Raw genomic sequence first — 22,246 nt, forward strand, 5'->3', positions numbered from 1 at the left:
TCTGCATCCATTAGTTGTGTGGCGTTGAGTTTTCACATACGTAATTTATGTCACTTCTCTGGCTCCATAATTTGTTTTTTTTTAAATTTATTTGACTTAAATAGAAGCTTGCATTTTATGTGATCCTACATGAAAATTATACCTTAAACAGAGATCTAACCTAGTATACAGTAACATTCGTGATCCTGAGTTTCAACAGTGGCTCTTAAAGTGATTTACCATCTGTTATACAGTAGTGTTTAATAGTAGTGGTGACTGGTGATTTCCATATAGCTAAAGCTAATCTTTAGAAGGTTGCTATGATCAGAAACTTGTTATGATCAATTAATGAATCATATATTTGTTGTTTTCTTTCATTTACATATGATTGTGATTGAATTTTCTAGCAAGAATTTGTAGAAACTGAGATTGAAAATTCTAGCAAGAATTTGTAGAAACTGAATTTGACCTCTGCAAAGAGGAAGAAGAATTTAAGAACTCAATACAATCTTCTATAGCTTCAGCTCTCTGGGAGTCTATTGCATCTGCAAGAGATCTTGATCTTGTCAAACTGGCTGAAGAAACCTTGCGTGAAGACTTCCTTTTCATGGACACAAGACGTAGAACTCTAGCTACCTTAGCACCGAGTCGCCTGAGTATTCTTGCAGGTGAACATTTGGAGCTTCTGAGGAGCCTAAAGCTGAAGATTCCGGCAACCCTCTTCCTGTTTGCAGCAACTCTGATTCCACCTCCATGTTTAGAAGAGAAAATGGGCTTCTCCTGGACATCAGGACAGAAACTCACTCTCTTATTTGCCTTGCATGACATTTTTAGAAGAGGATAGTTGCAGATGGGAGAAGTGGGAACAAGGAAGAAGAGGCAGTTGTTGAGGATGTGAGGAGTATGTATTGATGAACTATTAATTAATATGACATAAAGAGAAAACAAGAAAAGAAGATAAAGGTAAAAAGATTGTCACTGAAATGAGGAATAGAGCTGTACATTAATTGGTGAAAATTTTATGCTTATTGTTTGTACAGGTTGACCGTACAGACCAAGCAGTTTGATTCACGCGCAGCTCTTAACGTGCATGACTCATGCACGTGGCATGTTTGACCGTGTGATGGCTGCTAATGCCCATAATATGCTGCCCATGTCCAGCCTCATGCTTTTCAATTCTAAAAATAATTTTAATATTATTAAACTAAGGTTTCATATTTATTTTATGAAAAATAATTTTTACATTTTTTTTAAGCATTTAAAGTTCTTAGTGAATAAGTTATAAAAAAAATATATTTTTTTATAAAAAAATAATTTTTTTAAAAAGTTAATTTTTTTCTTTTTAAAAGAGAAAGTAATTAATAAATCATAAAAATTATTTTTCTAATTAAAGAGAAAATTAAACTTTTTTAAGAAAATAATTTTTTTTAAGAGAAAAAATCATTTTCTTAATTTTGTCAATCTTATTAAAATCTTAAAACATTTATATACTTATAATATAAATACATAATATTAATTTAATATTATAATTAAATAATGTAAAATATTTTCATAAAAAACATTTTTTAAAAAATAATTTCTATAAAAAATATTTTTTCTACTTAAGTTATTTTCTGTAAAATAAATAAAACTTAAAATTTATAATTTTTTTTCTTTTAATAAAAAGGAACAAAAAGTATATTTGAATTAATTTTACATTTTTTTTTTCATTTATTATCAAACTAAGACTAAATTTATGAATGTTTGGTGTCTAAACTCATGACTTACGATAAAAACAAGATAGTCATAGCTAATTAATATTATAGTATATGTCCATTTTTTAAATACCCAATACCAAGATTTAATTTTTAATGAGTTGAAATAGGTAGAGTAACTCAAACTATTACATTTTTTTTATTTTTCGTATTTTATTCATTTAATTTTATAATTATATATTACTTATACACTCTCTGTAATTGCATTTTCAATGATTAATTCACTTTTTATATTTATTTAATTATTTGTTACAATTGTTATTTATATATTTTTATTTTTTGTATTTTATTTATTTAATTTTATAATAATGTTTTGTTTATATACCATCTGTAATTGCATTTTCAATATGATTAATTCACTTTTTATATTTTTTTAACTATTTGTTATAATTATTATATTATTATTATTATTATTATAACAGAAACAAATTTAAGATATCTATACAGCCAGGAAAATCACACTTTAAAAAAAAATAAGACAAAATTTACGTAATTCGACAATAAAATTTATGTTCATAGGTAAAATATGAAAAAAAAAATCACTATAATTAAAAAAGAATAATAAAATTACATAAAACTCTCCAAACTCTAATTCCAATTTGTTTTTCAAATTCTCACATTGGTCCATGTATTTTTTTGGATATTTCATAAGTATTCCGAGTCGACCTATTAAGGGGTAAAACGCTTTCAATGAGTATTTTCTCTATTTATAAGGATAGAACACTCAATCTTGCTTAATCGATAAAAGTATCAAATCACTCATACTAAATATTCGTTGATGGTCTGTGTTTTTAACTATCATTATAAATCTCACAAAATATTTTATTTAGATTGCAATGCGCAATTTTTCATATCGAACCAAAATTCAAATTCATAAAAATATATTTTAAATTTAAATAATAATTATTTTATATAATAACTCGCTGCATTAAAGATATTTGATTTTTAGTGCAGACTACATATTATAGATGGGTAGATTTATATCATTATAATTAAAGGGTACCATGCCCTGCTTGCCTATCTAGCTGGGCATAAAAGTTGGCCCATCTATCCTATTAGTGAGGCAAGTATTATGAAAGATGAATGATAAGAAGATTTGGTTTATGTACAAAGAAAGTGTCCCATTCAATTTCCAGCTGTGCTTGTGCTTGGAATTAGACTTTATCAGTGAAATAGATTCAAGAGAAGAGTGGGATTGGTCAAAAGAACTGTAGCCTTTAATTGTGAGAGATGATGAGGTGAAAAAAAAAAAAAAAAGAGGGAATCCTTTGGAAGAGGAAGAGGGAACAAAGATAGACAAAAATTGATGCACTTCTTATCAGCATTTATTTTTAGGTCCTCTGAGGGCCTACCCTTTTTTTTTTTTTTCTCACTATGATAAAATTTTTTTTGTCTAAATTAGATTATTATATATTCAAAATATAAGATATATAGTGAAATTCACTTATTAAATTTATATGATTATGTTATTAAATAAAATATACATTAAATTTTAATTCTAGTATGATGATAATGATTAATATATATTTTAGAAGGAATCTATTTGAATATGGAACTGAGGGTGAGGAATGTATATACGAAGGAACCACTATAAAAAAAAATATCAGTTTTGCAACTGATTTTTGTAATCGACTAAAATCGATTACTATTACCAATTAATTTTATAACCGATTTGTGATTTTAATTTTTTTAGTAAAATAGTTAATTTTTAAAAATTTAGCAACCTATTAAATAGGTAGGTTGCTAAATATATTAGCAACTAATTTTGATAGATGTATAACCGATTCAGTCGGTTGTAAATTTATTTTTTTTTTTTTTTGTAGTGAACAACTAAGTTTATTTATTTATTTATTCATTTGGCTTTTATTAGAACTCAAATTTAAAACTTGATTATCTTATAATCAATTTAATATTATTAAATTAAAATTATTACCAAAATAAAAGCAAATAATACTTTATTTGATACCAAATTTAGAATCTCAGTAATTAAAAAAATAAAAAGCAATTAATCCACTCACATTAATTAAAATATTTCTGGGCATATACTCATTCATATTTTAAGTCTAAAGGATATTCACATATCCTGTGTTAGAGATATAAAATTCCTTTTGAAACTCTCAAACATAAACTTAAGCTTCTAAATTAGGCTATTTATTAACAGAAATTATATCTTAATTTGTTGAAATTGTGATAACTGTTAAGGCATATAGTTAATAAGGATAATATATTGCAAACATAATTACAAGCCAAGGTATATGCTAAATATCCATCTTGAAGACATTAGCAAAATGTCTTTTTTGCATAGATTGAAGATCAACTTATACATATCTTAGTTAACACATTTTCCCCCACAAATCTCATGATCTTTATGTGTTATTTATAATTTTAAAATTAGCTGTTGGGTTTATTGTTTTTTTATATCTATGTAGATTATACATATCAAATTTCAAGCTATCCATAGCATGAAATAATAGAGTTTCCTACTATTTATAAAATATTTTAAGAATCAATTGAATAAAAAAATAAATAAATTTAGACACCATTTGTTTTACAGGAAATAACTTATATATAAAAAGTATTTTAAAAAAAATTCTTAAAATATTTTTCATTATTTAATCACGATATTAAATTAATAATATGTATTTATGTATATAAATATAAATATTTTTACATTTTAATAAAGCTATCAAAATATAAAAATAAAAAAAAAATTGACTTTCTTTTGAAAGGAAAAGTTTTATATTTCCTTTTCATCAAAAAAATATTTTCCATTAATCTATTTTTTTAAGTATCTTAAATGCTAAAAAGTATAGAAAACATTTTTTGAAAATATTTTTAGGGAAAAAATAGAACTTTAATATTTAGTTAAATGAAACTCTTTTAAAATATTTAATAAAAATAATTTGTCTACCTCTTTAATAAAAAATAGAGTTTTTCTAATAAATAAGTGATACAATAATTTAACTTTAATAAATGCTTAGTTCTAAGAGTTAGATAATAAACCCTTAAAATTGAGCACATATGATTTATAGGAATAGAATAATAAATATAACAACAAATTCATAAAAATATTTATAGAAAATTATAAAAATTATATAAAAAAATATTTGTCTTATATATATGTAAATTGAATCGCCATATGAATTGCGAGGCCTTTAGATTGAGGGACAATGGGACTTTTACTAAAATATGAGGACTGAGAAACTGATGTCTATTAAATTGCCGGCCCATACAAGGCTTTTACCATTTAATTATTCATCCATTGCCAATAGTCATCCTAAATGGCGATATTTTTTTTAAAGTGGTAAATAGCGAAAAATTTTACTATTTTGATAAGAGATGTAGTTAATTAAAAAAATTATAAAAATTTAGTTTAATAGTATTGAAGTAATATAAATTTAATAATATTATAATAATTTTTTAAATTATTAGTCTTTTGAAGTAAGTGGATTGCACTTACATCAAATAATTTATGATGAATAATTATTTTATACATACATTTGTAAGAATTAAATATTAAATTTAATTATTTAAATTAAAATATTAAAATTTTATAATAATTAATATTAAAATTTAATAAGTGCAATATATATATATATATATGTGAAATATTTTCACACTTAGTATTTTATTATTAGTGGTAAATGTTTCAGATGTTCCAATATTGTAATATTATAAAACAAAATTTTCCAAAATATGATAATTTCATGTTTTTTATAATTATATATTATGTGATTGTTAATTTAATTTTTAATGGATATTAATACAAAAATAATTCATTTTTTAAAAATTTAGGATTACTTGTTCAATTGCAAAAGAAATTATTAATTTTATTATTTAAATAAGATTATAGTATAAAAACTTATTATTAATGACAAATTATCAATATTTAAGTGACATTAAAATTTTTAATATTGTAAATGTTATAACAAAATAAGGATATTTGAATTTGTTCATAATCATTCAAATTTTACATATACTAGTTTTTAAGTCACGTGCGTTGCACATGCGTTTATATTATTTTTAAAAAATATAATTATAAGGATTTGATTTTTATTTTTATTAATAACACGATTTTCTTTAATTTATTTGATTCTATAATGTAATTATAAAATTATTTTACAAAAATTAATCATACTTATTTATATAAATCACCCCAAATTCAAACTGATGGTTCACATCCTCGAAGACCTAGCCCAAACCTTGGCTCAGCTTAACCTTGTTTAATAAGGCTCAAACTCTTAACTCGAAGTCGACTTGTGCCTATATCACTTAGCTTGGAAATAAAAAGAGTTCATATGTAACACCTACCATTTTCAGACGTTGGAATTTCTCGTAGATGGAATATTCTAGCGAATTCAAAGATTCCAATGATAAAAGAATGGTGGTAGAATATGTGTGTGTGTGTGTGTGTGTGTGATATTCTCAAAATGTATTTAAAAATGAAAATATTTTAAAGGTTTTCATCCCTAAAAGTTTTTTAAGTGTTTCTTTATGCAAAAAGAACTTCATCTGTTAAGTTTCTTTTTACTATTCAAATCCTTGTTGAACAAAATAGACTCTAACAATCGGAATCATGATTTTTGACAGCTGAAAGTCCCTCGATAGTAAGGATATAAAGGGCCAACAGCTTGCTTTTCTACCAAAAAGGAACTCAAACTCTCTTTTCTCTTTTTCTCCAAGCTTTGGTGACATGCAAAGTTGCGTTTGAAGAAGTTTTCTTGGCCATTGCATGTTTTGAAATTTGATTCTTCTATGGGAAAGCTTGATGAAAGTGGATTGAAGCTGGAATTGTCAATTCACTTCCCTCTTCAATTCAAGGAAAAGAGGTAATTTCTTTTTTCTTTTGATCTTTTAGAAGAATCTAAGTATGTCTAGATGTGTTAGATTGTTGGTTTTTTATTGCATGTATGTTTAGAGGAGTTTTGGAACATGTATAGGTTGAGAATGAGTTTTGCATGTTTCTAAGAAGTGTGATTTTCATGTTGGGTCTTGTATTTTGGATGCTAAATGAAGTATTATTTTTGATTTTTATCAAGTCTAAGTGTTTATAGACCTTGAATGGTGATTCTTCTACAAGGAAGCTTGATGAAAGTGGATTGAAGCCGGAATTGTCAATTCACTTCCCTCTTCAATATAAGGAAAAGAGGTAATTTCTCTTTCCTTTTGATCTTTAACAAGAATCCAAGTATGTCTAGGTGTTTTAGATTATTGATTTTTTTATTGCATGTATGTTTAGAGGAGTTTTGGAACACGTATAGGTTGAGAATGAGTTTTGCATGTTTCTTAGAAGTGTGCTTTTCATGTTGCGTCTTGACTTTTGGATGCTAAATAAAGGATTGTTCTTGATTTTTATCAAGTCTAAGTGTTTATAGACCTTGAATGGTTAGTTGTCTTAGTTGAACCTAAGGATTTCTTATTTATGTGATAATGGAAGTTTGTTTGAACCTTGAATCCTAGCTCTTAATGGTTGCTTGTGAGTTTTGAGCATGAATTCAAGTTGTTTTAGGCTTTAGGAATGTGTTTATATGTTTGGATTGTGTTTTGGAGCCTTATGGTATGTTTTAGAGGTTTTGGGAGGAGAAATTCTACTAGTTTTTGACTAGAAAATTCTGAAAATTCTCAGATTCGGCTATTGAAAACCATTATTTCTGTAGTCGAAGCATGTAGTTTCTCAGAAAAGAATCTGGAGAAATCCCAGGTTCGACAATCAAAGTCTAAGGCTTCAGCAGCTACAGTGGCTGTTGCTCGAAATGGGCACCTGATGTTTAAGGGTTCGACAGCATAAGTCTAAAATTCTGGCAGCTGAACTTGGTTTTGCCAGCCTTAATTCTTCTTTAGTTCTAAGGTTCCAAAATACCATTTTATGATTTCTAAGGCTTAGAATAAGATGTTTAATATATGTATAGAGTTTTAGAGCTTTGAATAACTCTTTATGTTCTGATGTTTATAGGATCGGACTTGAAGGATTAGAAAGGTTAAGGATTCGAGAATAGCTTCTGTTCGAGTAAGGTGGTTAATAGGCTACAAAAGGTGAGTAACTCTAACCCTAATAAATGTAAATTCTTTAATGCAATTTATGATCATCTACATGCATCATTTCATTATTTACTAGGATGTATGTATCTAGAGCATGAATATATTGCATTTTTGCATAATTGTTGTTGATGCATGATGAAATTTGGATGACCCACTGATTTTCCCTATGTAATGTATATGTTATATTTATGATATGATCATGCATGATCTGTGGTGGTAAGACTAGGTGAGGCTAATAAGCCCCTGGCGCACTACTTTTAAGTGAGTACTGAGAAGTCTTTATATGAGCTGGGCACATTGGATCTGGGAAATCACTGGTAGCAAATTCATCTTATATGGAATGTTTTGATGTGAAAACTCATTTGGATGATATATTGCACATGTATGAAATGAATGATATAGTTAATTGATATTGATTAGTTTACTCACTAAGCTTGTGTAAGCTCACCCCTTTCCCTAACCCCAGGTGCAGGAGTGCAGGAGTAGAAGTCCTTTGGAGCTTGAGCAAACAGGAGTAGGTGTAGAGCGTTTATATGTATGTTGCATATTTAGTGGACTGGTAATATATAAAGGAATAATTACTATGTTAGTATTCAAGTTTTTTTATTGATGTTTTATCTTAAGTATAAGTGATATAATTATGTATGTTTAAAATCTAAGCTAACTGCTCATGTGGGTATATATGCATGAACTAATTACACTTTAATAATTTTATGTATGTAAATGTTTAAATTTTGAGTCAATTCTATGTTATTTATAAATAAAAAAATTAAAGTGTAATGATTTGAAGTATATTTAAATTATGAGATACATGGATATATTCATATTTAATAAGTTTTTAGACTTATTACCTATTTTCATAGCCTTAAACTGAACCAACTCCTAGCGCTAATAACGGCCCTCAGTCTAGGTCATTATATCATAATATTTTCACTTAACTGATGGGAGGTTCTTATAAACAAAATCACTAAACTACACCCTCATAACATGAGGAATAATTGGGATGATAGTTCATTACCTAAAATGACTTGAATGGCAATAAAAAGATATTATGAAATGGCAACCAAGATCAAATAAGGTACATTTTCATTATTATCTTCTTTTATACATTATTATTTTCAACCTTTCATACAACACACTATTTTGAGTGTCGGAGTAACCATCAATGGATTGTCCACCTCATGTCTAATTTGTCTACAAGTACAACTGATCAAGTAGGACCTACTCAAGAATTCAGCACGGCATCACTTATATTTTATTGCCACTTCAATTTACTTTAACCTTCAATATGGATTAATTTGATTGAACTCCAGAAAAACGCTAAAAAGCATATTTTACTTGTAAATTTTATTTTAAGACTTAATTTAATGCTCAAATTAATTTTGAAATCAATTTCATTTTTAACTTTCAATTTTCAACAATTAATTTTAAAATTAAATATTAAGCTCAATTCAATTTTTGAAATTTCAATTTTCAATAATTAGCTTTAAATTAAATGATGCACAAAGAGTACATTGCAAGTTTGTTAAAGTAAAAAATTATTAAAAAAATTGAGCTTGTGGGACCATAAAAAAATAAGATAATATTTTAAAAAATTTTAAATAGTTTATCAAATTTTAATCAAACATTAATTAAAAATAAAAATAAGAAAAATACTTTTATTCAAAGTGAATTATTTAATTATTAATTAACATTAAATCCCACTAAAACAATAAATTCATCTAGCTAGGACATCCACCAAATTCAAAAGATTTAAAATTGTAAATGCATCCTCAAGTGAAAGGACTACACCTGAGAAAGACAACTACACAATTAAATTTATGGTTTATTTGGAATTAATAATTTACAAGAAAAGAATTTTAAAAAAAATTCTCACACAATCATTCATAAATTTTATTTTTTATAAAATGAAATTTTTTTTAATTAAAAATAATTAATTTTTTTTATTTCAAACATAAAAATTAATAAAGAAAAGTAATTAAATTAAATTTTTGTAAAATTTTACATTCCAAACAAAAGCTATATGAATTCACATATAATAATTGATTTCTTGTAATACCCTAAATTTTTAAATTTATTATTTTGTGAGTAATATTAATATTTTAATTTTATTTAAATTTTAGGAAAATTATTTGAAATTTTTCGGGTTTTAGAAATCGGATTCGATTTTTTTAAAATATAAAACTTTAATGATTTTTAAAAATTAATTTAAAGACCACGTAGCAAAACAAAAAATATATTTGGATTCTATGGATTTTTCTGAGTTTTCTGAAATTTTTTCGAAATTTTTGGACCTCGTTTTCGGTCCCAAGGCAGAGTAAAAATTCAAAATTTTGTATCTTGAATTGGACCGGCCTAATCGAACCAGATCGGATCGGACCGACCTTCTTCTTCTTTTCTTCCCTTCCCCCACACGTCCCGTCCCTCTTCCTTCCCCTCCTGTTTTCTCTCTCCTCCCTCACCCCCAGGTCACGCCGTCGCCTCCCCAGCCTCCCCAGCCTCCCCACCTCGCCGGCGCACCGCCTCGATGCCTCCCCACCTCCGGCTGGCCTTCCAAGCAGCCGAAAATGACGCGCGAAGCTCCCTTTGCGCCCGCGGGCCGTTTCGGCATCCCGGCCGATCCGGCCACCAATTGGGCCAGGTCTTATGTCAAACAACATCTACACCTCAAGAGCTCTCCATACACAACAAGAATACCAAAATCCATCAAGTGGCTTGTCCAATTTTTGTCCGGAAAGTTTTAGCCCATTTCGAATTTTGGGCTAGATTTCTCGCAAACTGTGAACTCCACGAGGAAATCGAGAGTACCAGAGCGCTCCACTCGTCGAGAGCTTTGCGGCAATATAAATTTTGAAATTTTTCGATATCGTTTTTCGATGGGTCCCATGAAACTTCGCAGTATTTTTTCGAGCATTAGATGAGCTTAGAAAATTCCGTAAAAATTTTATACTGACCCCCGTGTTGTGGGCTTCGTGTAGGTACCTTCAATTCGCGAAAATTCGGCTTGTCCAATTTCCGCCGCATGCATCAAGAAAAAGTCTTGGAATTGGATCGAGATTTTGGCTACTCCACCATTGTCAGACGCCCCGAGTGCATTCCCGAGATCGGAATTGGCATAGGTAAACCCGAACCTTACATTTTCGTAATTTTCTAGTGCTTAAATGGGATTAAAAATCCATAAAATATTCGTGGTAGCTCAGAAAATTATGATTTTTTTTGCATTGGCCTAGTAATATTGCTAAGGACCGCGGGGCAAAGTTTTAGAATTTTTAGAGTTTATTTGGGTAGTTTTTGCAAAAAGGGTCAATTATAAGGACTAAACTGTAATTTTACATATTGTGATTGATGACTGTTTGAATGGGCCCAAGAGGGACTGTGTGATATGATTGAGTTGTAAGTGTATGGTTGGTGGATATAAAAGTGTGTTTTAAGCCCATTTGCAGGTTGAGTAGGTCTTAGGTATAGGGGAGACTCTGCCGAATTTTTGAAACGACTTATGACGTATTTGGTCTTTTCTTAGTTTGTATTGAGTCAATTGTATTAAATAATTGTAATAAAATTGTCAGGTGAGCCGGGATAGCCTTCTTCCTCCGCCCAGCCACCACAGTAACTACTGTTAAGTCTGTGAGTAAAATATTAATTTTAATTATAATTTCGTTATTATTATATGTTCAAGCATGCCCATGCATCACTTATATGCATATATCTATGTAGTTAAACTCTAGGCATGTTTTATGTTGCATTCACAACTGTTAAAGTGCCATGGATATTGTTGTGGTAATTTGGAGCAATGTGCGTGCGTTAGCGTGCGTGTGATGTGGTGTTGGCTATGGATAGGACGGGTAGACACGGCTTGAGATCTTCGCTGGGACCCGGTCCTTCAGGGTAGACACAGCTTGAGTTCTTCACTGAGACTCCGATTTGGTTTATTAAGCGAAAGTCCGACTTGAGTTCTTCGCTGGCACAGGTTGGATTAAAAGAGTCAGATAGGGATCACCATATATTTATGATTTGACATTACTGGGTGTGTGAGTGCTCCAAATTATCTTTTTGCTGTTATGATGTGAAAATATTACTGATGTTGCATTTCACTCTACATGGTGCATTAGCTTTAGATAGTTATAGAAATTATGGTTAAAATTGATATTTTATTCTCTGAGTTGAACGCTCACTCCTGTTCATTATTTTTCTAGGCTACAGGAAGACTATTGTTGTGGTTAACCTGCTTTTCCTCCTCGCAGGTCGTCTATTCATGTTTGTGTAATTCTGTTAACTTCTAGAATTTCCGCATGTGTTAGAAATATTTATTTGATTTGGGTCTATAATATAAATTATCATGTTGGACCTGTAAACTTATTATATGCATGTATGTTGGACTAGATGAGGGAGCTGAGCTCCCATTTATTTTTATGTTGTTATGAGTATGTGGAGGGTGAGCTGAGCTCCCCAATTGATTATATATTGTGTTTACAGGTCGGGTGAGTTAAAAACTCCCCGTTGAAAGGTCTATTTTATGGCCGGACTCTGTCCGATTGAATTCTTGAAATTGGGCCCAAATGGGCCTTAGAGTTGGATTGAGGAATAGTTAGGCTTACTACGAGCCTCGGGGGCTTTAGGCTGGCTCAGGTCCTAGTGCCGGTCCGGCTTATAGGTTGGGTCGTGACATTTCTTGAATGTAAGAGGTTATGTTGAGATATGATTTTTTTTTTCTTTAACCAAGCATGCAATCTTAATTCTTGTAACTGGTTTTGGATCAATGCTTTTTTATTTATTTATTTGGTTATCATTGAAGTTCAAAATTTAAACCTTAAAGCATTGTATAAAACTCTAATATCAATAAATTAGGGCTGATTAATTTAGGTTTTGTACTTAGAATACGTGTCCTACATTGAAAAAATACAAAGATGAAAGGATAAATATAAATAGTATGATTGCAACATTAACTTAATTAGTCATTTTAATATGTAAAGTAATTTAATCACTTATGTAAACCTGAATTAAAATGAATTAAATTATAATTTAACCAACACTCTTCTCAAATTTAATATGGTATCAGAGTTTTCTTTAGGTTATGGGTTTTAACCGCTCATAAAGCTATATAATTGAGTTTGTATTCTGTTATTACTTACTAATTATCAAGTGACAACCACTTAATTTCACTTGAGGAGGGAGTGTTGGGAATACTTGTCCCACATTGAGAAAATACAAAGATGAAACGATAAATATAAGTGATTAGGTTACAACATTATTTTAATATATAAAGTAACTTAATCACTTAATAAGTCTGAATTAAAATAAATTAAAACATAATTTAATCAGTCATCTTTATGAATTAAACAAGTGTTATTACTTTATTTAGGTTTTATCACAGACCATCATATATTTTTGCTGGCTTTTTATTTATTTTTTTTCTTCTTAATTTTTTTTTTCTTGAAAAATCTCACCTGTAGAACTACTTTTTCATTAAGCAAGAAGAGAATATTGTTATACACAGCTAACAAAATGCATTGTTTAAATTTTTTATTTGGAAATTTTAGAATTTTTAGTTTTTATTGCTTTCACGATGAGATGATTAACTTTGTGATTATATTTTTACTTTTGAGATTTTAATTATTAAATAGAAAATAATGAAGACAAATATTAATTATAATAATAAAAAAATAAGTAGAATAATTTGCGAATCAAATATGTTTAGTCGGAAAGAGCATTTTATATCTAAAATCAATTAAATCTTGTAAGTAACATAGTCTTGTAAGTAACATAGTGCATGTATTCATATAATAGTAATGATAAGTGTTTTAGGTTTTATTCGTAACATTTATTATATATTTTATAAAATTATATATAATAATATGAGAAATAATTAAAAAATTATATAATAAAAATTTTTGTATAAATTAAAAAAACTAAAAATTAAGAAAATTTGTATTATAATTATAAAATTTTATAATAAATCTAAATTTCTCTCATTTATTTATCGAATCATAATTTTTACTTGATTGATAGATTTTATTTTTCATGAATTTAAAGTTATAGTTGATATTACAATAATCAAAATAATAATAATAATAATAATAAGGATCGAGTAACGGGTAATCGAGTAATGGGTAATAAGCAATTTTAATACCCGAAAACTCAGAAGAGAAAGTTACTCACCCAACTATGCTAGCAATGCTTACATCACTTTTGAAGATAAGGGTCTCGACATATCCGCCTTGATCAAAATTACATTCAGATAAGAGCTTATTCAAACAGACTCCTAACACTACTCAACTGCAAAACTCCTATATAAGGGCATGTATAGTAACCAGTTTTTACTCATTCAACCTATTGGCTAATTCCCATTACAACCCACCCAGTGCTCTTTTTTCTTATAGATCCAATTCCTATATCCACATCCATAATCCACCATGGAAGAGAACAACATCAATAATAACATATTTTTAATTCTAAATAAAATTCTTGTAAAAACTTATTTTTATAATAAATTTATAATTTTATGAAATACATATTCTTTTATGTTAACTTAAAAAATATAGTTTTGATGAAAAAAATATATATATCAATAACTTTAAAATATTAGAATATAAACAAATTAAATTTATTTTCTCAAAAAGAAAAGATTTGAATGAATTTAATAATATAAGTTAACTCATATGTGATATTAAGTTATCATTTTAACTTTTAAATAGTATTTTTACACATTTATTATTTTTAAAAACATAAAATTATTTGTATTATAATTTTTATTTGATTATATTGTATTTAATAATTATAATAACATTATCGGGTAATAATTAGAGATATTTTTTTTAAAATAAAACATAATAGAGATATTATTGCTTCTATTACAAATAATAAATTAATAAATTTTTAGAGGATTAAATAAATTAATATTAAATTTAATAATACAATTTACATAATTAATTTTCATATTTATATGTACAAATAAAATAATTATATATTATTTGATACACATGCGTCACTAATTAGAAAAAATAGTTATTATATTCTTAAATTTTAATAAAAATTATAAAATTTCTCATACATGGAGTATTATTTTTTTTAACAAAAAATATCATTCAATTAAGGAAATACCATATGGCATATACTTGAATTAAAATTAAATTATAAAATTAAGATTTATTAATTTATTTTTAAGATATGAATGACTCATTTAATTGCAAATTTACTATATAGAAGTACTTAAAATACAAAAAGAGGTCCTCTCTCTCTCTCTCTCTCTCTCTCTCTCTCTCTCTCCAACCAACTAAGTTGGAATGTAAGGACAATGATTGGTGGAGATTGCTTGACATATGTAGATGATTCTTATTGAGTACAATGAGAAATTCTAAACTAAAAAACATAAATCTTTATTATTAAATTAATAATTTTTTTATATAAAAAATACGCACACATAGACTAGTGATAGAAATGAATCGCTGTTAAAACTATGATGATTTTAACAGAGTTTTTATTCCTATATAATAATCTACACACATGCACACTCTACATTCAATGTGAGATTTTGAAAAATCAATCCCTAACCATGCCTAACTCACTTCGGACCTTAATTAAGGTCACACTAATTAAATATCTAAATTATAATAAAAGAGAAAAAAAATCAAATTTTAATAATATTTTTCATCATTTAATATATTTCACCCTGATTTCATTTTTTTTTTCTCTTAACTGTAATTCAATGATTTATTGGCCAGAAAAGGGCAGATCCCCAAAAAACAGTCATAAGAGCCCATAAGCCTTCGTAGACAGAAAATGAAACTCTCTACCTTGCTGCCACAATTCGGCTTTGATTTGGATTTATTCGCAGTGTTGTTAAATTAGGTTGATAAATTGGATTTATGGATTAGTGATTTAATTAATGGTTAGTGATTTGATTAATGATCATTAAGAAATTAATTAAATATAACAAATCTAATTAATTAGATTTTAATTACTTAAAGTCAAATATTCAATATTTATTAAATTATATTTACATCAATCTTGATAAGATTTTTATTTTATATAAAAATATTCAATTTTAAATATTGTTACTAAATATTTTTTATTATTTAATAAATATTAATTATATGTCAAAAAAACATATTTTTATTTTATATATAACTTAACTCAATTGGTTGTGACCTTAAAGAATTTGAATTTAATTTTCCTCGCCAACACTAAAAAAAAAAAGGAATTTATTCCTATTAATTAACCAAATTAACTGAGTAACACCGGTCTTTAATTTAACTGATGAAATTTCACTTTTTATTTGATCATATTATAAAATAAAATTAATTTCAAATCGAAAATTAAAATACATTGCCAAGTAAATTTGTAAGAAGTTTCACCACAACAAGCTGAAATTGATTGTAAATCTATTGATTTTAATGGATTAGCAAAAAAAATGTTATTAATCCGCATTTTTCTTGTAGTGAAGTTCACCCAGTACTGGAGGGAAGGGGCTGGCGGGGTCGTGGCCCTCAATCCTCCTATAAATTCCTTATGTATATTCTTTAAAAATTTTATTTTATTTTAATTATTTCCCCTCCAATAGTTTTATTGTGTTATTATGATAAAAATAATATGAAGTATTAAAAATTCTCTTTTATTTTTATCATACATTTAATAAAAATTTTTATAATATAGACACCCTTAAATTTTTTTTTTTAACTATACTATATTATGATACTTTTTGAACATATAACATTATTCTTTTAAAATATATAAATAATAAATGTAATTAATTATTTTAAATTAATTTTATATTTAACATTATTTCAGTGTTGGCGTTAAAAATTTTATTTAGTGGAGTCATTTATTTAATAAGTATATGTAAAAAATTATATATAAATCAATATATATATATATATATATATATATATATTGATTTTTTAATAATTAAAATTTGAAATTATTATAAATAAAAAATTAATTTCAAAAAGTAAATTTAATAATAAATATATTTTATAATTATTCTAATTTTTTAAAATATTAAAATTATGATTGTAAATTAAAAATATTTTTCTTCTTATCCATGCTATTCAATAGAATTTAAACATAAAATACTTTTATGTATATATATATATTTTTTCACAATTAGATTTGACTGAGGCTTAAACTCGAGACTTAATCCTATAAACCACTTCCGAACTACTAAGTTAAAGCATATTATTTATATCTTAAATTTTAAGATCATTTAAAATATTAAAAATATTAATGTGTATTTTGTATGACTGGTTTGACATTCTTATTCCTTAAATGAGGTCGAGTGTTCTATCCTCGTGAATGGCGAAAATATCTATTGAGAGTGTTTTATTCATTAGTTGACCGACCCTATTAAAAATAATTATAAATAAATTATATAATTTTTTTTAAAAAAGATAAATTATATAATTATTTGATAAAATGATTGACCCCGTTTTATAGTTTTTATTAATTTTTGTGAAAATATACTGAAAGCTATTAAAAATATTTTATATATTATATATAATTTATTTTTTTTTATAAAATTAAGTATATCATTGATTACATTCAAGCACAGGTATTGGATTGGCTCCCTCAAGCAAAATTTTGGGGCTCTGCCCTAGGTTCATCAAAATTCTTGTAACACCCCTATATGCATAACCTGGAATATTTTATTGTTCCAGTGACCGGTGTCGATCCGAACAATTAAGAAGATTAGAATCATATTTAAGACACCTAGAAAAGCCATGAATGAAAATAAATAGTGAGTACCATATAGTGAAATATAAGTAAGAATAACAAAGCATAAAAGGTTAAATGAGTCGGGGGTCACAGCGATGGGTGACCTTACACGGAAGTGACTGCGAGGTCAACTGTAATCCTAATTTTGAATGGAAAAAATTGACACCGCGGTCCTAAGGATTATTGCGAACCTAGTGGAAAAGAGAAAATAACATAAAAGGGTTGATAAGTAGGTCAAATAATTAGGTCAAGACTCCAAAAGAAATATCGAATTATATGCAAACCAGATCAGACCGGTTAGGGGCAAATTGGTTAATTCACCCCTAGAAGTGACTTCTGACCTAACTGTCTAATAAAATTGGAGAAATTAAAATTTTGAAATAGAGAATTAAATTAAAGAAACAAGAAAAAATAAAGGAAAAAGAAAAGAAGAGAAAATTAGAATTTTTGACATCATCAAAGTTGCATAAGCATGATGCAATAAAGTCTAATATTAAATAATTTAAATTGTGGGATAATTATGGCATAAAAGAGTTAAAAATTAAAAAAAAAAAGGTCATCTTCTTTACCAAGCCTAGCCGTCCCTCACTCCCTCTTTCATCTCTCTCCAAAACTCCATGGAAACTTGATTTTAAGCTTCACAAACCCTAAAAATTCCCCATAAATTCCTCCTTTATTATTGATTAAACCTTACTTTGGCAACTAGAGAAGAAGATTGAAGAAAGAATTGGGGAAGAAAGATAGAGGATTGAAGAGCTAAACTTCCAAGAAAAAGGTTAGTGTTTAAACTTGTTAATTTTTAGCTAAATTCATGGTTCTATAGTTCAGTTAACTTGGAAATTGAAGAAGAAATGAACAAAAGCATGTATATACCCACTTACATAGAATTCGGTCAAGGTGTAGTAAACTAGGATTTAATGGTTTTTGATGCAATTAAAGATGTAGAAAAGTTGAATTGAAGTAGTAAATGTGATTAGAATGCTTTAGTTTCATTAATTGTATTAATGGTGAAACTAGGGTTCTTGAGCTTTAGAAATTGGGTAAAAAATTGGAGAAAATGGTCAATTGATGCAAATGACCTTAATTGAGGTTAGAAATGGTCAATTGTGACCAATTGTGATGTGTTTACATGAATAGAAATGAAATGCAATTTGGATTTATGAAGGGTCCCAATCTGGTAGTTTGACCTAGGTCCCTTTCACGAATCAAAACTGAAATTTTACCAATCTAATTGGTACGAGGCCAATTGGGAATGAAAATAGACACATAATGACACAATTTTCATTCAGAAACCATACTCAGAAAATGACATTAAGATAGTGAACAATTAGGTCAAATCTGGATAATATGCACTGCCATTGTACCAAAATGACCAAATGAACAGTATTTGTTCATTTAACCATAACTTGGTGTAGGAAGGTCCAAATGACCTGAATTTTATACCGGTAGAAAGCTGAGACATAGCACTACAAATTTGATGAAGAACACAAACTCAAATTCTGACTATAAGCTATCCAAAAAGTGAGCTGCAATCAGCATATCAAAATTGCCAGAACCAAGAAAGTGCCCAGAATTCTAGGTTTGAACTAATCCGGCTAGCCTTAGAAAAATAACTATATCTTGGGCTACAAAACTTCAAATGGAGTGATTCAAAAAGGGAATTAAAGATAAGACAATAAGGAACAACTTTAATAAAGAATACTTAATCAAATTTTCACAATAACTAGACTAATGGAATAGTGCAAAATAGGGGACCAAAACTAAAAAAATGAAAATTCTCTTAGGAGACTTAGAATTTTAAATGGCAACCAAGGCCAACAACTTAGGTATTCAAAATGTGGTATGTGGGTGTAATTGGAATTCACCTATCTATTAAGCATGAGAAAGTTAACATTTTGACTTGAATAGTGCTATGAATAGTAATCTCAAGATACAAATTTCAAAGAACGTTAATTTAAGCATATTAGGGCTAGAATTTAGTAGACATTAAGTTATTTATTTGATTTATTATAAGTTATGATACTGAAACACTGTAAATTGTGAGTTCAGTTGAAAAGGCTACTGAGAAAGGAAATGAAACATCGAGTCAGAGCCAAGAGGTGACTCGTACGAGATTTGTGCACAACATAAAAACTTATTTGAATTTTCTTTTGCAAATTGTGTGGAATGGACTATGAAAAATTAAATTGTGACTTATTTGCATAGAAAATTTTGATTTAAAGGAATCATATGCTATTGACCTAAACTGTTGGGAAAATAAATTGTATGTGTTTGATTTGCAAATTACTGTTTAAAAAATTGTTAAAATAGTTTGAAACCGCAATATCATGACCAAATGTCTGAATGCCTCACTATCTTGACTAGTGTGGGGAATTAGCTTTGTATTCTCTCTCTGGCTGAAGCGTTAAGGTGTGTGCCAGTAGAGGAAGAAATTTGAATGGGTACCCATAAATTGAGCTAACTAGCCTTGGTATTCCTAATAAGTCTTTGGCTATTGAGATGAAAAATATATATATTGATGGCGTGATATGACTGTGTGAATTTATAAAAATTGTTTTGTGACTTTAGAAGTGAAAATTTCTTTAACTAAAATTATAAATTGTGTTTTATATCTGTTTAATGATTTTAGCATTGTGTTTAGAATAATTATGATTTAATATATAAATAAATTAGTATTCTTGTTATGTTATGCACCACTGAGTAATTGTACTCAGCGATGGCTTTTTATTGCCGTCGCAGGTAGAGAAACTAGTAAAGCAGCCGAATGAGTTGCTAAGAACCATAGTGCTACATTTTTGGATTTTGACCGGGTATTGAATTATACCCTTTTTGTACATATTTATTTTGATGTATAAGACTATATGTATGCTTTGTAATTTGATCTTGAGCAGTTGTACAGTAACTTGTAATAATATTAGTTTGGATTTTCCTATTTGTAAATTAAGACCAGTTAATGTAAATAAATTTTCCCTTAATGCAATGTGTATGAAATTATTTAATGTTATTTTTTAAAATATTTGACCTAAGAATTGTGAACTGTGAAATTTTGAATGTAATTGTGGAAGTTGAGTAAATTGAATTGATTTGAGTGTGTTGGAGGTTGGATTTGATGAAGTGAACGATTGGAAATGTTTTTTTTACAGGTTAAAATTTTTGGTTTTTCTCAATTGTAGACGGCACTCTGCCGAAATTTCTATAAAATTTGCGAGAAAAAAAGTGGTTAAAATTTTTACTTAACATTTAAACTCCAATTAAAAGTTTTTAATGCCTGTTAAAAGTACTCGCCACCTTCAAAAAGAGATAAAATTGTTTTAAAATTTTTTGTAATGTATTTAATGGGTTATCAGTAGGTGAAATTCAGTAATTCGTTAAGTACACTATGGGATCATGTTATGCGTTATAGAGAGGTAAGGTGTGACAATTCTTTAACCTGGTCTTCTAATTGTGGGGCGCTAATGAAGATGTGTATGACTTGAAATTTATTTTGTGTAAATTTTTTTTAATAAAATTAAAAATTTTAAGTTTACACGAAACGCGTACAGTTCCGTACTCAGCTAACGGAAGCAAACATTTGTTTTTAAAATGCTGGTTTCTGAGTCTCCACGGTAATCTGATTTATATAAAAAACAGTTTTTTTTTTTTTTTTTTTTTTAAATAAATGAAAAGCTAAAAGAAGGTCTTAAAAGCCACGATAGCAAATTGTGAAGATTTGCCGGAGGACCATCAAAATAATAAATACCATACGATAGAGATACTGCAAGGATGCAAGCCAATCTATACCCTTAGTAGCTTCTCGATCGATAAACATGTGAAATTCTCACCATTCAGATTTGAGACATCATCTCCTTGATAGATAAAACAATGGACTGAAGTCTACCTGTCATGAAATATTATATTATATCGGTTATTTTATGTAGGACAACATACATAAAAAGATAAATTAATAGTAAATAAATATGTGTATTTTAAAAATTTGTAATTATTAAGTAATTTTTTTTTAATTTTAATAATTATATTTATATATATTTATTATTTTATAATTTTATATAATATATTTATTTATTTTTTTATTATCTTATCATTTCATGTAATGTATTGACATGATATCATCATTTTCTACATAATTTCTCCCTTGATGGAGTGTCACGGCTATAAACAAGAACCACCACATCCTTACTATCACACTCCAACTCAATACTACCCGTAGCCTCTATTCCAATAGCTAGAGTCAGACCCTCTAACAGGACAACATCCCAAATGCCTTGCAAAAACAGCAGACCAGGAAATATCAAAGAGTAAACAATAGCCCTATGCAAAGTATTGATAGGAGAAAAATCCTCTGAAAATGTTAGTTTGAAAGTATGAAATTTTAAGTACCATGAAAATATGAAATTCTAATGTGTGATGTAAATGAATTTAGGCACTTCATTTTAATAACTAGTGCTTGAAGCTTAATTTTGATTATATAATTTTGCATTGCTTATTTTCAAAATTAATATAAGAAAAAAATATTGATTACTTAAAATCGTAATATGTGTTTAGTCATTACTTGTTACGATTCATCAATAGGATTAAAGGGAATACATGTCGTAAATAATTATAGATATCTGTATGAATTAATATAAAAAAAGAATATTCATCACTTAAAATTATAACATATGTTTAGTCATAACTTATTAAAAATAACTAATAGAGTTAAATGAATAAGTCACAAGCGATTATATATATTTGCCCTTGCATAGGCTCAAAATTGATCTTCACAAGTC

The 22,246-nt window shown here is 27.6% G+C and overlaps 1 protein-coding gene and 1 long non-coding RNA gene across 2 annotated transcripts; one reads left to right on the forward strand and one right to left on the reverse strand.

Moving 5' to 3' along the window:
• Positions 1–300: 300 nt before the first annotated feature.
• On the reverse strand, positions 301–1,132 carry LOC110649368 (josephin-like protein). Its single transcript, XM_021803903.2, has one exon. It carries the CDS (start codon positions 805–807, stop codon positions 418–420), a length of 390 nt encoding a protein of 129 aa, XP_021659595.2. The 5' UTR covers positions 808–1,132; the 3' UTR covers positions 301–417.
• A 5,646-nt stretch (positions 1,133–6,778) lies between these two features.
• Positions 6,779–8,490, forward strand: LOC131180210 (uncharacterized). Its single transcript, XR_009149021.1, has 3 exons — positions 6,779–6,882; positions 7,687–7,766; positions 8,239–8,490. It is a non-coding gene; the product is annotated as an uncharacterized LOC131180210 (long non-coding RNA).
• The last annotated feature ends 13,756 nt before the right edge of the window (positions 8,491–22,246 follow it).

The sequence above is a fragment of the Hevea brasiliensis genome, chromosome 5 (assembly GCF_030052815.1).
Source record: "Hevea brasiliensis isolate MT/VB/25A 57/8 chromosome 5, ASM3005281v1, whole genome shotgun sequence".
Classification (NCBI taxonomy): Eukaryota; Viridiplantae; Streptophyta; class Magnoliopsida; order Malpighiales; family Euphorbiaceae; genus Hevea; species Hevea brasiliensis.

What these genes read in the sequence shown, in the direction of transcription:
- LOC110649368 (XM_021803903.2), bottom strand. Translation starts at nt 807, where the DNA reads ATGTCATGCAAGGCAAATAAGAGAGTGAGTTTCTGTCCTGATGTCCAG.